This window comes from Dama dama, chromosome 19 (genome assembly GCF_033118175.1).
Source record: "Dama dama isolate Ldn47 chromosome 19, ASM3311817v1, whole genome shotgun sequence".
NCBI classification, from domain to species: domain Eukaryota; kingdom Metazoa; phylum Chordata; class Mammalia; order Artiodactyla; family Cervidae; genus Dama; species Dama dama.
The window spans coordinates 52,483,474-52,499,175 of record NC_083699.1 but is presented as its reverse complement, the minus strand read 5'-3'; the positions used below and the strand labels follow the sequence as shown (position 1 = coordinate 52,499,175).

The window sequence follows — 15,702 nt, the reverse complement described above, 5'->3', positions numbered from 1 at the left end:
AACATGGGGAAGAGAAAAGAGGAGATCATTTCAGAGGCTAAGGCAATAATTCAAAAGTATAGAAATTTATACTATGGTAAAAATTCAGAGATGGGCAAGGACAGTAGAAATGAAAATGAAAAGAAAGGAAAAAGTCTAAGACATCTCTCAAGAGAAAGATGGGTAGAGAAGTAAATGTGAATTTTTCACACCAAGACAAGTTGTAGCAGAAAGTCATTTGCAAAAAACAGAGAGAAGGTGAGACGGAAGTGAGAGGGAATACATCTTCTGGGGGGAATTTAGACCAAAATTAGTCCCATAATATTAAAGGGAATGGCAATAGTTTATGACTTCCTTTGCCTTCAATTTCCTTTGGAAGAGCTAAAAGAGCTATTATTCATTTACCTGGAAATGTTGATCTTCAATTCCTCCATATGGATGGACATCTGCCTAAGCTGATCCTTTAGAACGCTGCAATTCTCCTCTTTAAGTCTAATTTCTTCTTCTTTGGTCTGAATAGCATCACTGAACTTCCTCTCCCACTTTTTGGCTTCATCTATCACCCTGTCCCGATCATCCTGGAGGGAAGACATGCTCTTAGTGAAAGCTGCGAGCTGGGCCACAGTACTATCCAGGTTTTCCTGAAGTTGCTTAACTTCCTTGTCTTTCTTGTTCAAAGTGAGCTGAACCTCTCCAAACGTCTCTTCTAAATGGACTTTTTCTCTACGCAAAGCGTCCAGTTTCTCTTGCATATTCTTCTTCTCTTTCAGGTGTTTCTCCTCTACTTGCTCCAGTCTTCGCTCAAGATCTTCATCCTTTTGTTTCATTTGGCTTTTAATGGATTCTTTATTTGACTGAAGCTCCTTTTTCAACTTGAGATTGTCTGCTAGGACCCTTGCTGCTTCACTTTGAGTGTCATCTAGCAGTACTTTGAAGCTAGCTAATTCTGATTCTGCCTTCTTGCGGTGTTCATTGGCTTGAGCCAGATTTTCTTTGGTTATTTCCAAATCTTTCTGGGACTCGGTCTGAACAAATTCCAGAGCCTTAACAGTTCTCTCCAGGGCACTGATTTTCTCTTGGTATCTAATGCAATCCGTCTGCAGCTGCTTTACTTCTTGCTGTTTTTCTTTCAGCAGCTCCTGAAGTTCCTTCGCATGGCTTTTATTGCCAGGTCCCTTTTGAGCTCCTTGTATTTTCTCCATATATTCCTTTCTTATTTCTGATTCCACCTTAGTTTTCTCCTTGACTAACTGCTGCTTTTCTTCTTCCAATTCACTCACACACTTTTTAAGGTTCTGCATTTCGGATTCTAGTAGCTCGTTTTTGATCTGGGCATCTGTAACATCCTGATAATAATTTCCAATGCTTCCATTAAGTTCTGCTAATTGATTCATAAGTCTCTCTTCCAAATCATCTTTCTCTTCTTCTGCTGTCTCCTTTAACTTGGTAACTCTGGCAAGTTCTTCTTGGGTTTGCTGATTTAACAGGTTTATTTTGGTTACTTCTTCCTGAAGCATTTTTAGTTCACTGTCCTTTGCTGCTATTTGACTCAATAAAGTATCTCTCTCATTTTCTAAATTCTGGCTAAATTCCTTGTCTTTCTGCCTGCCTTCCTCTAATTCAGTGATTCTTTCTTTGAGCTGATCAATTTGCTGAAGGTAGTTATTAATTTCATCATGTAAGCTGACATTCTCACATATGTCAGGTTTGGCACTGTTCTCTGATAGAGTGGATTCTAAATTTTCAGGCCTCGTGTTCGTACCTGGGGAGTCTTGCTCATCAGCCTCACCTGGAGCAGATGGGGTTGCCTCCTCAGTGACAGCCATCTGGTTGTCATGCCTCTCAATGGGCTCCAGACTAGCTTGTTTGGATACATTATCTTCTATCTGATGCTTTAAATGTTGAATCTCTTCACTTAAAGAGTCCTTCTCTGGCTTTAAGGCCTCAAACTCCTTAGAAAGGGTTTTATATTCTGTTTTGACACTTTCCAGCTCCTCCTTCATGTCAGAATTGGAAGAAAGAAGTGCTTCCATACTATCTTTAGATGTATCTCCCGCAGGATGTACCTCTGCTCTAAGCCGCTCATTCTCTTCTTCCAGCTCTAGGATTTTCTGCTGTTTAGATTTAGCAAACTTTCTCATCTTTTCTTTCATCTCCTCCATTTCCTGTTCAGCTTCCTGCAACTGCTTTTCTGTTTCTTTCTTGTTTGCTTCTGTGCTTCTTAATCTGCCATAAAGTTCCTGCTTCTCCTGCCTCACAGTTTCCACTACATGCTGAATTCTTTCTGCCTCATTACTAACATTCTCATAGGACTGCAGAAGAATTTCATATTCCTTTTGCAATTCTTGGTGTTTCTCTTGCCATTCAGTGCTTTCTGCAATCTTGGAACACTTCAAAGATTCAATTTCCTTCATTAAGTTTTCCTTGTCTTCAGTAAGACCCTCCAGTGCTAATTTCAGACTTTCACAAGAACCACTGAGACTTTGATTTTCCATTAAAGATCTGTCCACTTCTGCAATGAGTTTGTCTCTTTCTTCCTGAAGAAGAGCTAGCTTTCCTAAGAATACATCTTTTTCTCTATTTTGAGCAGAAACTTGGTTTTCCACATCTGCCAGAGACTTAGTGAGATGCTCAATGGTGTCTCTGGCCAAAGACAACTCCTCCTGGAGACCTTTGTTTTCTTTTAGTGCTTCTTTTCGGGAAATGAGCGCAGCCTGCAGTTTCCTCTGTATTTGCTGTTTTGCTTTACTTTCTTCTCCGGTCTCTTCTGGTTTCTGCTTCAGTTCGCAAAGCTCCACCTGGAACTGCTTTATCTTCTCATCATGTTCTTTGGCTTGCATTTCCAGCTGTGTATGCAGTGCCTTTACTAAATCCTCTTGTTCTATTATCTCCGTTTGTACTTTAGTAAGGGCTATTTCCTTTTCACTAAGCAGTCCAGAAAGGTATCTAACTTCTTCATCCTTTTTGCTTATGAGTTTTTGCAGTTCATCTAGTTCAGGCTTTAATTCTCTTAACTGCTCTAGTCCAGCGATCTCTAGTTGACTGCTTTCCAGTTTTTGCCTCAGGGTTTCTGCGTGGGCTTCAGCTTCACAGGACTCTGCCTTCAGACTTTGGATTTCTAAATCCTGTTTATTTATCTGCTCTTGTAACTGAAATACCTCTTCTGATTTTTTAGTCAGCTCATTTATTGTAGAGTTAACCTTTAACTCTAACTCCTCTTTCTCAGCCTCTATTTCTTTCAGCTGGGTCTTAATCTGGGCAATAGCAGTATTGCCCTGCAGAGCATTTGTATCTCCAAAATGAGAAGGACAGTCTGGGTGCAAGTCAGACTCTGAAACAGACTGAACAGGCTGCTGTTTTATGGCTTTGAATAAAGGTTCTTCTAAACCTTGAGTGGGAGAGGCTGGTTCCTGCTGGCCACTGCCTGGGAGTTTTCTGTCCATAGATTCCTGTATTTGAATCTGCAGTTGTTTTAGTTGGTCCCCAATGTTCTCATTTTCCTTGCTTTGCTCATCAAACTGTTCTTGCAAGCGATTATAGTCATCCTTCTGTTGCTTTAGCTCCTCCCTAAGATGTCTTTCTTTCTCCTGTGCCTTTTTTAGAATCACCTTGCGAGAAGTTAATACTTCCTGTAACTTCTTTTGAAGTTGCTCCTTTTCTTTTTCAAGGTCCACTATTTTTTGTTCCAGTTCTGGTTTCCAGTGTTCTCCACTAGCTGCACCAAGTGGACTGATGGCCACTGCTTCTTTTACAGGTGCTGCTGAGTCTCCATCACCTGCATCCTTGTTACCTGTGGTTAACTTCTGGATAATTGCTTGGTTTTCAATGACTTCTGCTTGGAGCAGATCTATCTGGTTTGTCTTCTCCTGCAAATTCTGATTCATCTGTTTGACCACAGCCTGTAACTGTTCTTCTATTGCTGCCTTTTCTTCCAAATCCTTCCTAATGTGGTCTAGTTCCATTTCCTTCTCAGATATTATCTGTTTTAAAGACATTTCCATTTCTTGGCACTTAGAAGTCACACATTTTTCTAAGTCTTCTTTGCTTTCTTTATCTTCCTCCACTTCCCTCCTCTCACTCTCATGGAGTAGGATCTCTTTGCTGGGTTCATCTTTCACTTTGGCCAATTCCTCTTCTAATCTACTAACTTTCTGTAGAAGTTCCTTTCTATTAATAAGAGCAGCCTGGAGCTTTCTCTTTCTCTGCTCACTTTCTTTCTTTACAAGGTCTAATTCACGTTGAAGTTCTTCTTTACTTATTAGCCCTGCTGGGCTCAACTCATCATAATTCTGTTTAAGGCTGGAAACAATTTCTTTATCTTCTTCCATCTGCTCTTTTTTGGTCTCTTCAGCTCCGGATAATAAATTCAGCTGTTCTTTAAGAGTCTTTATTTCAACCCCAAGAGAAAATTTCTCTTCATTAAGCTGAACCATTTTCTCTGTCATACTAAAGCTGATTTCTGTCACTTGCTGATCCTTCTCTTCAATGGTCTGTTGGAGTATTTCCACATCTTTCTTTTTTTCTAGTAAAAGTTGATCCATTTTTGCTATTTCAAGTTCCTTCTGTGAAAGAGCCTGTGAAAGTTCTTCTACCTTATTTGAGACCTCCCTCTCACGTTCTGCCCCCTCAAGCACTTCACTTTCCTTCCTTTGCAGCTGGCTCTGCAGGCTTTTGATCAAAGTACTCTGCTCAGAAAACTGAACGTGCACACCATCTAGTTCATTCTGTAGAACTTCAATCTTCACATCTTTAGATTTGGCTTCTATGGTGAGGCTGTGGATCTGTTCAGTGAGCAAATCGTGATGAGCAGTCTGACTTTCATAGTCGAGTCTTCTTTGCCTTTCTGCTTCTGCAAGGTTCACTTCTAGTTGCTGTACCTGAGCCCTCAGTTCCCTTACCACACAAAGTTCCTTCACCTGAGCAAGAAGCTGGTCTCTTTCTTCAGACAAAGCAGTGAAAGCATTGTTGGTGTCTTCAGCATTTTTCTTAAACTCTTCAATCAGCTGAGTTAGGATGCCTATTTCCTTAGCTTTCTCATCTAAATTTTTCTCATAGATGTCTTCTGCTTTATGAAGGTTTACCTCAAGCTCCAAAACTTGACCTTTTAGTCTTCCCAATTCATCCTGGTGACACTGACAAATACCTGGGACAGCAGAAGAGGGTTTATCATCATTGTCCTGCTTGGCTGATTTCAATTCCACTCCAGTGCTGTTTAAAGATATTTCCTCAGATGGTCTATGCTGGTCTTCGGGGCTCATCTGCTCTTCTTTCTCAGTTGTTGTGAGACTGCTCTCTTTATCTGGCATCAGTGGAAAATGCTGCCCTGTATCTTCAAGCAACACTGTCATTTTAACTGGAGGTATTCCTTCACTCTCTATCTGTTTCATTTCTTTCTGATCAAGGAACTCAGGGTCACCTTCTGCCCTTTTGCCTTGAAGCTGCAACTTAAGAAATGCAATCTCCTCTTGAGCTTCTTTCATTTCCAGCAATAAAACAGATAGTTCTTTATGCTTCTGAGTAAATGTGTTCTCCAGGGCATCTTGTCCACTTTCCTCAGCAGAAAAACTGCTTTTGTTGAGCCTGGTGATATCAACCATGCTCACCTGTTATTTTTTTTTAAAAAAAAAAACAAAAAAACAAAACACCTCAATCAAATGTTTTATAGAAAAGAGCCTAACTAAAAACTGGTATTTTGTGCATTTTCCAAAACCTAAAACTTTTCCATCTAAACTTTCCTACCACAAAACTGCTAAATACTTTTAAAATTAGTTTTTATTTCCCAATTTGGACCTCGGAGGGCATCCTGTCAATCCAGCACTAAGTCAAGTCATATTCATAAGACCTAAGGAAACCTGGGACTTATTTTCTAAATATTCCTCACTTGGGAAACTTTTTCTTCAGATTAAAGCTGCTTATTTCTCCTAAGAACTACTTACAAATAAAAAGCGAAGCAAGAAATAAATTTTTGTTTCATCCCATGCCAAGAAGGAAGTTACAGGATTCCTTTTCCTAAACTATCTACTGGAATAGGAAGTATTAGATAAGATAGCTGTGAACAGACAAAGAGATTATCAGACAAGTTGATTAAGATAAATTACCAGGATAAAATAATCAAAGAAGAGTTCTGCTGGGGCTTGGGAAAAAATTATGGACCCGTCTGACAAAATATTAACCAAGTTACTATTACAAAGCTTACTGTATTAGGCTGCTCAATCTATACAAATTATTTCTAATAATTGTCTTCCTGGGAAAAAACCAGTGAATTTCATGGTAAATTTAGTATCTTATTAAATGAGTTTGGGGACCATATACATAACAAAATATCCATCTTTGTCAACAGCAGCTTTTCTTCCCCCTCCCTAAAAAAATTCCAACTTGATACGAAGGAGAAAAAACAAAAACAAAAACGGGATTGTCAAACAATGTGGTGGCCAAGAGCACAAGCTCTGCAGCTCAGCTGCCAGAGTTCACATCTCTGCCATTCACTAGCAGAAGCTGGCACATAGTAAGCCCTCAATGAATATTACCTATTATCTTGGTATCATATTCAGCCACTGAGTAAAAGAAAAGAAATCATTACTTTAGAACTATATATTACTTTACACAAAGTTATTATCTCATCATTTTTCATTAGCACTTTCAATCGTTTAAAATTCTTCACTCTCTGTATTACTTATACTCAAATTTCTGGAAACCAAAACTGGACACACATTTTTTTTTAGCAGAGGAAAAGTTCCTTTATAATTTCTTCATGTAACATTACTATTTATCTATTCCTACATACATGAAAAATCTAATATAGTCAAGGCATGACTTTTGCCAGAAGATGGAAATATAATTAACTCCTTTTTCTGGTCTCTCTCATATCCTAAGTATTCTTATTTCCTCTTTACTAACTATCTGTCATGCCACTTCACTCACTCTCTTCCTTCCCTTAGTCTCATTCTCTGCTGCTCCCTATCCTATTTATAAAATTCAATTAACTTTGGCTTGATTTTTTTTTTTTTAAAGTCAATATTATACATCAGAGAGCAGAAACTGGAAAACTTTGCTCTTTCTAGCCACTCTCACTTTTCCTTCTAGTACTAGTTTTCCTCTTTAGACTGTGCTTACATTTTCTATGGACACTTTCTAGTCACTCTCTCTTATCCCAAGGAATTATCTTAGTCACCCTTCCTTTTACAATTTCTGTGGAGCTTTTCCCCCTTCCTTTTCCGCTGTTTCCTGTTTGCTCTCCCTTCTGGATATTTTGTTTTTCTTAATAGATTCCCATATTTCTTATCTGCTCTTCCATTCTGAACTCTCTTGTTTTCACTAGACATTAATTGCTAAGCATCTTAAAACATTAAGCATCTCCTTGGCTAAACAAGATTCATTTTTCACTACTAACTCTCATAATTTGTCAGAAACCATATAATGTTAAAATTATTTTCAAAATTTAGTCCACTTTTCACAGTTTTGTGAACAGAACATCATATGAAAACGTAATTGAATGTAAATGTGGAGGTTAACTTTATGCCTCAACTTGGTTAGCTCACAACACTGAGATACTTGGTCAAACATTACTCCAAATGTTTTTGTTGAGGTATTTTTAGATAAAGTTAAGATTTAAACCAGCAGACTCTGAGTAAAGCAGGCTGCTCTCCATAATGTGGATGGGCTTCACCTAATAGGTTAAAGGCCATAACCAAAAAATGATGGCCCTCTTCCAAAAGGAAGAAAGTCTGCAGACTACCTTCAGATTCAAACTGCAACCTCTCTCTGGGTCTCCAGTGTGCTAGCTAGCCTACCCTGCAGTTTTGAATTTGTCAGCCTCCACAATTACATGAGCCAATTCCTTAAAATAAACCCTGTCTATATATATTTCACTTCCTATTAATTTTGTTTCTCTAGAGAATTCTAATACAATAAGTAAGCAGACACTATTGTAAAGAAGTTACATTATTCCTCAAGGCCATTTATGAGTCTATCACTCACTTCTGTTTTTTTTTTTTCTCCTGGCCATGGCACCTGGCTTGTGTGATCTTAGTTCCCTGATCAGGGATCAAACCCAGGCCCTTGGCAGTGAAAGCATGAAGTCCTAACCACTGGTCCACCAGGAAATTCCCTATCACTGACTTCCTAAATGGAAGGACAATTAAACACAATACAGCTAACAGTCATCTTAAATTAGCAGAATATTGAGCAATCACACATTTCTTATAATAAGTTTCAGGTTATAAAAAACACCATTCTCTAAGGATACGTTTTGAATATAATTCTAAGTGAAACTGCCAAATGAGAAGGGGGTGGTGGGGAGAGACTGGAGATTTTTACCTAATTTCTTTACTGAGAAACTTTTCTGAGATGGGCAAAGAAGTTGAGATAAATAATAACTCAGCATGCAAAATAGGATGTCAAATCCCAAATAAATGCTACTGTACTTGCATTGGTTCAGGACAAATAAAATGTCCAAATATTTATAAACAAATGAAAGTAAATGAGAAATAATAAACATTACGACTCTCTTAAATCTCACTTTCTAGGTAATGTAATTCTCTGTCGACATTAGAAAACTATACAAAAGCTTAGGCTTGAAACCACCTCCCCTGATCAAGCTCATATTCTGATTATTTTAAGAATGCATCACTTACCTCATGAACTTCTCTATCTACCTCTCCAGTTCTCTTCTGAGACTCCAGGAGAGTAATCTGAGAGGACAGTTTTTCTGAAAGTCACAAAATAAATAGCCTTAGAAGGTAAATGTAGATGTGTTTGGGGAAAAAAAAAACAGAGGTATGTATGTGTGTGAGGCTATTTGAGATGCATGAAATAACCAAGAGGAAAGAACAGACAGAATAGTTTGGGGGAGATAAAACACTTATTTTATTAAAATAAAGAAGTGGCAAAAGAAGATGAAAAGATGAGATATAAGATAGAAGGATAGATAGATTAACCTGAGTGAAGTATAATAAATAGTAGAAGGCTTTAAAGGGGGGAAAAAAGCCAGAGCACATGACAAAAAGCAGTTATTTCTGCAGCATAATTTGGGAATTCTAGGGAAATAAATGCAACTTATCTATAACTTTTCTGTGTTCATATTATACATCATGCATTAATATAGCACTTAAAATGTCTTCTATATTCTTTCACATATGTTCATAAGGACATCAAATTTTAGCATAGAAGGGAGCTATCCAATCTCTTCAATGACCATATGAGGAAACAAAGAAATGACATGTCCTACTGCTAGTTCATACAGCTAGGATCAGAATTCAGTCTTCTGAGTTTGACCCCATGTCTTATTACAATGTGGGTATCTAAAAAGGGTAGTAGTACCTTGGAGGATAAAAATATTGAGTATTAGTATTACTAATATTGAATATTAGGAGTACCTTGGAGGATAAAAATAAAAGCCCCCAAGAAGTTTATACTCTTTCTGAGAAGCTAAGACAAGTATACGAAACAAACAAAAAAGCTTATTTTTTACACTACATCCAAGTGTTTTAATATGACCCACATGATTTGGCCCCACTTATTCTACAAACTTTATCCTGCCCCCCTTTTGCTCACTCTACTTCCAAGAACACTGGCCTTGCTTCTATCTGCAAACATATCAAGTTTATTCACACCTTAGGGTGTTTACACTGCTCTTCCCTGCTTGGAAGGAGATTTGCTCAGCCTCTTTTTGTGGGGCTGTCCCCTTTTCATCATTCAGGTAACCAGTGATCAGAGAGACCTACCCTGACCACTCTGACACTACTTTCTCCTTCCCCCAAGCACATGTGCAAGTAGCCTGTTCTATTTTTATCCTAGTATTTACCACTCTCTGAAATTTTCTTATGTATATACATGTTTATGGCCTGTCTTGTCTTCTAATATGTTCAGAGCAGTATCTTCAGTAACTAGAGTAGTCCCCAGTACATAGGAAAGGCACCACAGATATTTGCTGAATGAATAAGTGACCACTCATGAAACAAATGAATGCAAGACTGTATATAATATGTTCAGACATTTCACAAGTATTTGAGGAAGGAGCACAGTGGTAGAAACGGAAGCACAAAAGGTGAGTTTAATATTAATAGAACATGACTCATAAAACAAGGGTAACCAGATACGAAAACTAATACAGAAAATCTTAGGGCCAGTGACCCCTGCAGTAAAGAGCAAAGAGAATGGAACCATAATGAGCCACATGAAAGTGACAGAGACTGCTTGCAAAACTGCAAAATAAACATCATGAATAAGGTCTCAGAGAAGTGGTTTAAGTGGGTTGAATAATGAGTTGAATGTGTGGTATTCTTTATCAGCAATGGTAGGACTAGTCTAATAAAGGTATATGATCCCTACATACCTTAGTTTATAGCTAAATGGAACTGCAAAATGGTTAAGTTGGAAATTTTGGTACAGACTTTAGGAAATGGTATGAACTTTACCTGGTATTTATTCTCACTCTTAAAGCACGGTAGTCAGTTACTCCAGGATAAATTAGATAAGTGAAGCATTATTAACTACAAGTTACTAAAGCTATAAGGTCCTTGTGAAGCAGGTGACAAAAGGGAGTAAGTATATCTTCATTCTTACTAACTGTTCACACACAGTTCAATAGAATAAAGCGCTAAATTTAGTTCAATCCAACAAAACATTATTCAGCAGTCACTCATTTGCCAGGTACTATTCTAGTTCCTGGTAAAGGGTAAAGCAAAAGATGGGGGAAAAAAAAAAATGACCCTTGCCCTTGAAAATGAATTTCAGAAGCACAAAAATGCATTTAATCCAACTTTGGGAGATTAGGACCAACTTCTCAAAAAGATAATGCCCTAGTTGAGGCCTGAAAGATGAGTTCAAGAAATAGCCAGGCTGGAGAAAAAGGATAAGGTTCTAAGCAGTATATAGCATGAGCGAAAACCAAAATGGCTTCTGCCTCTAAATCTTTATTTATACTGATCTCTGTTACCTCATCCCACAAATTTGTTACTGGAAAAGTCCTTTCTCTATTTTACCTATTTAAAAAGTCATTGTCTTATTAAGGTCCTATTCAAGCCATACAGCTGAGACGATTCCTTGGCTACTCCAAAATGAATATAATACAGATCTCCTGCAGCATTTAAAGCCCATACTGCAAAATGTTATATTTATGTAAACACTGGTATTGTGTTCAAATTGTTTACTGTGTATTAATCCTAACTTCAGTAACTATCAGCTGTGCTAAGATCTGTATTATCATAGAATCTACATGTTATACATATACAGTGATAAAAGTTGTTGGTTAAGAGGTCAGAGAATTATGGTTTTCATTTATACGTACCATTCTCAGCTTTCAGCTCCTCCAGCTCTACAGAATTTAGGAGCAAGGCTCCCTTTTCATTCTCTAGTTCTACCACTCTCTTCTGCAAATAGGCAATACTCTCTTCAGTGACTGCCTAAATTGTAGAAAGACAACAAATTAATGATTCTCCAGTGCAAAACTCTCACACTAATGTCCAGACAGCCTCTGGCATTTTTGTGTTCTAAAAGTTCTCCAGCCTTGAAAATACTTTAAAAATAGCATCTACTTATCTGCCTAGGTAATCTTTAAAGCAATGCTTTTCATCTGAAGATAGAAAGATGAAATCTTTCACACAAATTTCTAGTTCACTGACTTTTGAATTTAAGACCAAAGCCTGGATTTTCCAAGTCTATTACACACCAAAGAAAATTTTCAATTCAAAAAATTAAAAGCTCATTATGAGTTCTGGAAAAACTTCAAGTAATCTAGTATGTGTGTAAATGGAGTCTTCAAAGGAAGAGAGAAGTCAGAAAAAATAGTGGACTAATTAATGGCAGAAAATTTTCCAGATTGAAGCAAACTATAAACACAGAGATTCAAAAGGCAAATTCCAAGCACGAAAAACATGAAGAAAACTATGTGAAGGCACATCATAACCAAAGCGTTCAAAACCAGTGATAAAACCCTAAAAGCAATCAGGAAATTTAAAAAAAGAGACAAAGATGACAGTAGATTTCTTACTAAAAAACAAAATGCAAGAAAAAAGAGTGCAGTAATAGCCTTAGAGTATCAAAAGAAAAAACCTATTAATATAAAATTCTATAGTTAGCTTTTAGGTATCTTTTAAAAACTACAGAGCACAAAGATTTCTTCAAACACACAAGAGCTATAAGAACCCCTTACCAGCAGACTTGTGTGCTCAAGAGAGTACACACACACATTAAAGGAAGTCCTTTGGGCAGAAGGAAAATGACACAAGATGGAAATAGAAACTATACCAGAGTTTGGCAAAGTTTAGAGCCTTCTACCTGTTTCTGCAAATAAAGTTATGGCCTAAAAGCCTAAGATATTTATCATTTGACTCTTTACAGAGACTGCCAATTCTGGATCTACCCTAAAGAAAAGCACCAGAAATGGAAACTGCAATGGTAATTAAGATTTATTTTCTTATCATTTGAATCTCCTGAAAGATAACTGACTAAACAAAAATAAAAAAAGTTTTGTTTGTAACATGTTATATTTTTGTGTTTTTTGTTTATAACATATGTATAATAAAATAATAACTAAGTCCCAAGAATGAAGAAATACAAGTATACAATTGTAAGGTTTTTATTCTACACATGAAACAGCACAATATTATATGCAGGTTAACTGTGATTAAAATGCAACTATAATCCCTAATGGGCTTCCCAGGTTGTAAAGAACCTGCCTGCCAATGCAGGTAGACATAAGAGATATGGGTTCGATCCTTGGGTTGGGAAGATCCCCTGGAGGAGGTCATAGCAATCCACTCTAGTACTCTTGCCTAGAGAATCCCATAGACAGAGGAGCCTGGAGGGCTATAGACTATAGGGTCGCAAACAGCTGGACATGACTAAAGTGACTAAGCAACAGCAGCATAATCCCTAATGCAGTCACTATTGTAACAAAATAAAGAATTATAGCTAATAAGCTGGAAAGTGAGAAAAACAGAATCGTAAAAAATATTCAATCAATTTTTTTAAAGGAAGGAAAAGTAAAAATGTAAAAGGCAAAAAGTTGGAAAAATGGAAAACAAATAGCAAGGTGAGAGACTTAAAATGGTATCAATGGCAACGATAATGAAAATGATCTGAACACTCCAAGTAAAGGGCAGAGATTGACAAATTGGATAAGAAGTAGATTCAAACTCTACACTTCATATAAACTTTAAATATAAAGACAAAATAAGTTAAAGAGTAAAAAAAGATACACCATGCTAATATTACTCAAAAAAGTAAAATAACTATATTAATATCAGACAAAAGTACATTTCACAGCAAAGAATGTTACCAAGGATAAAGAAGATCATTTCATAATATCTATGGGTCACTTGATAATCAAGAAGACATAAACATGCTAAATGTTTAAGCCCTCAATAACACATCTTGAAAATATACGATGCAAAAACTGAGGGAACTGTAAATACATCCACAACTATGAGATTTCAATACTCCTTTCAATAACTGAGAGAACAAACAGGCAGAGAAGAAGCAAAGATATAGTACACTTGAATAACACTATTGACTAACTTTACATGATTGACGTGTATAAAACATTCCAGCCAACAAAAGCAGACTATTTTCAAGTACATATGCAATATCAAACAAAATAAACAATATTCTGGGCCATAAAACAAGTCTCAATCAATTCTAAGAGTCAAGTCATATAAAGCATGTGCTCTGATCACAACAGAATTAAAATAAAAATCAATGACAGAAAGACCTCTAGATGTATCACCCCCAAGTATTTAGAAACTAAGTAACCCAGGGGGCAAAGAAGAAATTAAAAGGAAAATCAGTAGCTTTAACTTAGTGAAAATGAAAATACAACCAAATTTGTGGGATGCTACTAAAGTAGATTTCAGGGGGGAATTTTTAAATGCAAAATGCCTGTATTAGAAATAAGAAAGGTCTCAAAGTAATGGTCTTGGCTTTTACCTTAAGAAGCTAAGAAATGAGGAAATCAAGTCTAAAGTGTTAGAAAGGAAATAATGAAAATCAAAGCAGAAATCAATAAAATAGAAAATAGAGAACAAGACAGAATCAATGAAGTCAAAGCTGGTTTTGAGATTACTAAAAATTAATAAACCTCTGGAACTCTTACCTGCATAAGAAAGAAAACACAAATTACCAGTATCAGAAATGGAAGAGGTAATGTCACTACAGATTCTATGTATGTGAAAAGAATAATTAGACTATTATGAATAACTTTTTGCCTATAAATTTGACACTCTATATGGACAAATCTCCTAAAAGATATTAAAATACCAAAGCTCACTCCAGAACAAACAGATAACCTAAATAGCCAAATAGCTATGAAACAAACAGAATCTATACAGACAAATGCTTCCACAAAGAAAACTTCAAGACTAGACAGCTTCACTGATGAATTTTCACAAAACATTTAAGGAAAAAATAATACCAAGTCTATACAAAATCATTCCAAAGAAGTGAAAAGGAAAGAATACTCCCCAGTTTATTCTAGAGGGCCAGGTTTACACACAGAGCAAACCCAGGAAAATATATTACAGAAAATTACAGACAGACAAATATTCATCATAACACAGATGTAAAACTTTAAAGCAAAATTTTAGCAACTGAATCCAAGAAAGTATAAGGATAATACATAACTACCAGGTGAGATTTATCCCCAGAACTCTCATACACTGCTGATGGGAACAGAAAATGGTAATACCACTTTGGAAAACTGTCTGGCAATGTCTGTCTTAAAATCGCCCATATGATACAGATACGTCATTTCTAGGTATTTACTGAGAGTAAAGAAAGCACAGGTCCAAACAAAGATTTTTAAAAGAATATCCATAGAAGCTTTATTTGTAACAGTCCAAAACTGTCAATAATTCAAATCTGCCCATCAACAAGTAAACAGATAACCAAACTGTGATATGTACAACATTCTCAATAATACAAAGGAATGAACTCTAGCTGTATACAATAGGATAAATACCAGAATAAGTATGCTGAGTGAGATAAGTCAGGGGAAAAAAAGCACATGAAATTTATTAAAAATTCTAAAAAATACAAACTATAATGACAGAAAGAAGATCAGTGGTTGCTTGATTGGGGGGAGATGGGAGAGAAAAATTAAAAGGGATCATGAGAAACTTTGGGGGTGATGAATATGTTCATTTTCTTGATAGTGGTGATGGCTTCATGCATACATCAAAACTTATTAAGTTGTACACTTTAAAAGTATGCAGATTATCGTATGTCAATTATACCTATAATACAGCTATTTAAAAGGAAAGTAAGTCAATATATAAGTAAAAATAAAATTCAAAAAACTTTAAATTATCAAATAGAAGAAGACAGGAATAGAAAACAGAAGGAAGAAAACCCCAAGATGGCATAAATGAAAGACAAATCATTCATGTCAATAATTATACTGAATCAACTCAACACTCCAATGACAAAGCAAAGCTTATGGGAAGAAGTAAAAAAGCAAAACTTAACTATATATTATATGCTGAAGATGAGAGGGTTGGAAGGTAACCTGATGACTGAGATGAGATGCTAGACTTCTGGTATTAAAGATGGAAGAACAACCAGGAACCATGGGGTGTAAGAAATACAGCTCTACTCATTGGAAAAAGTGAGTAAATTAATTCTTTCCTAAAGCCTCCTTTGCAGCCCAACGGACATTGTGATTTCTGGCCAGTGAAATTGATTTTGGATTTCTGACCTCTCGAACTTGAGGAATCTCATAACCTTCTG

At 36.4% G+C, this 15,702-nt stretch overlaps 1 protein-coding gene across 6 annotated transcripts in view; it reads right to left on the bottom strand.

Annotated features, from left to right (window-relative positions):
* Positions 1 to 15,702, bottom strand: part of GOLGB1 (golgin B1) — a 74,790-nt gene that overhangs the window by 27,918 nt on the left and 31,170 nt on the right. For all 6 annotated transcript variants that reach the window (XM_061167054.1, XM_061167056.1, XM_061167060.1 and 3 more), the window contains 3 exons: positions 11,267 to 11,381; positions 8,613 to 8,686; positions 385 to 5,582 (listed from right to left, as the gene is read on the bottom strand). In XM_061167054.1, the coding sequence (XP_061023037.1) occupies positions 385 to 5,582; positions 8,613 to 8,686; positions 11,267 to 11,381 (5,387 nt within the window). The remainder of the gene's footprint in view (positions 1 to 384; positions 5,583 to 8,612; positions 8,687 to 11,266; positions 11,382 to 15,702) is intronic.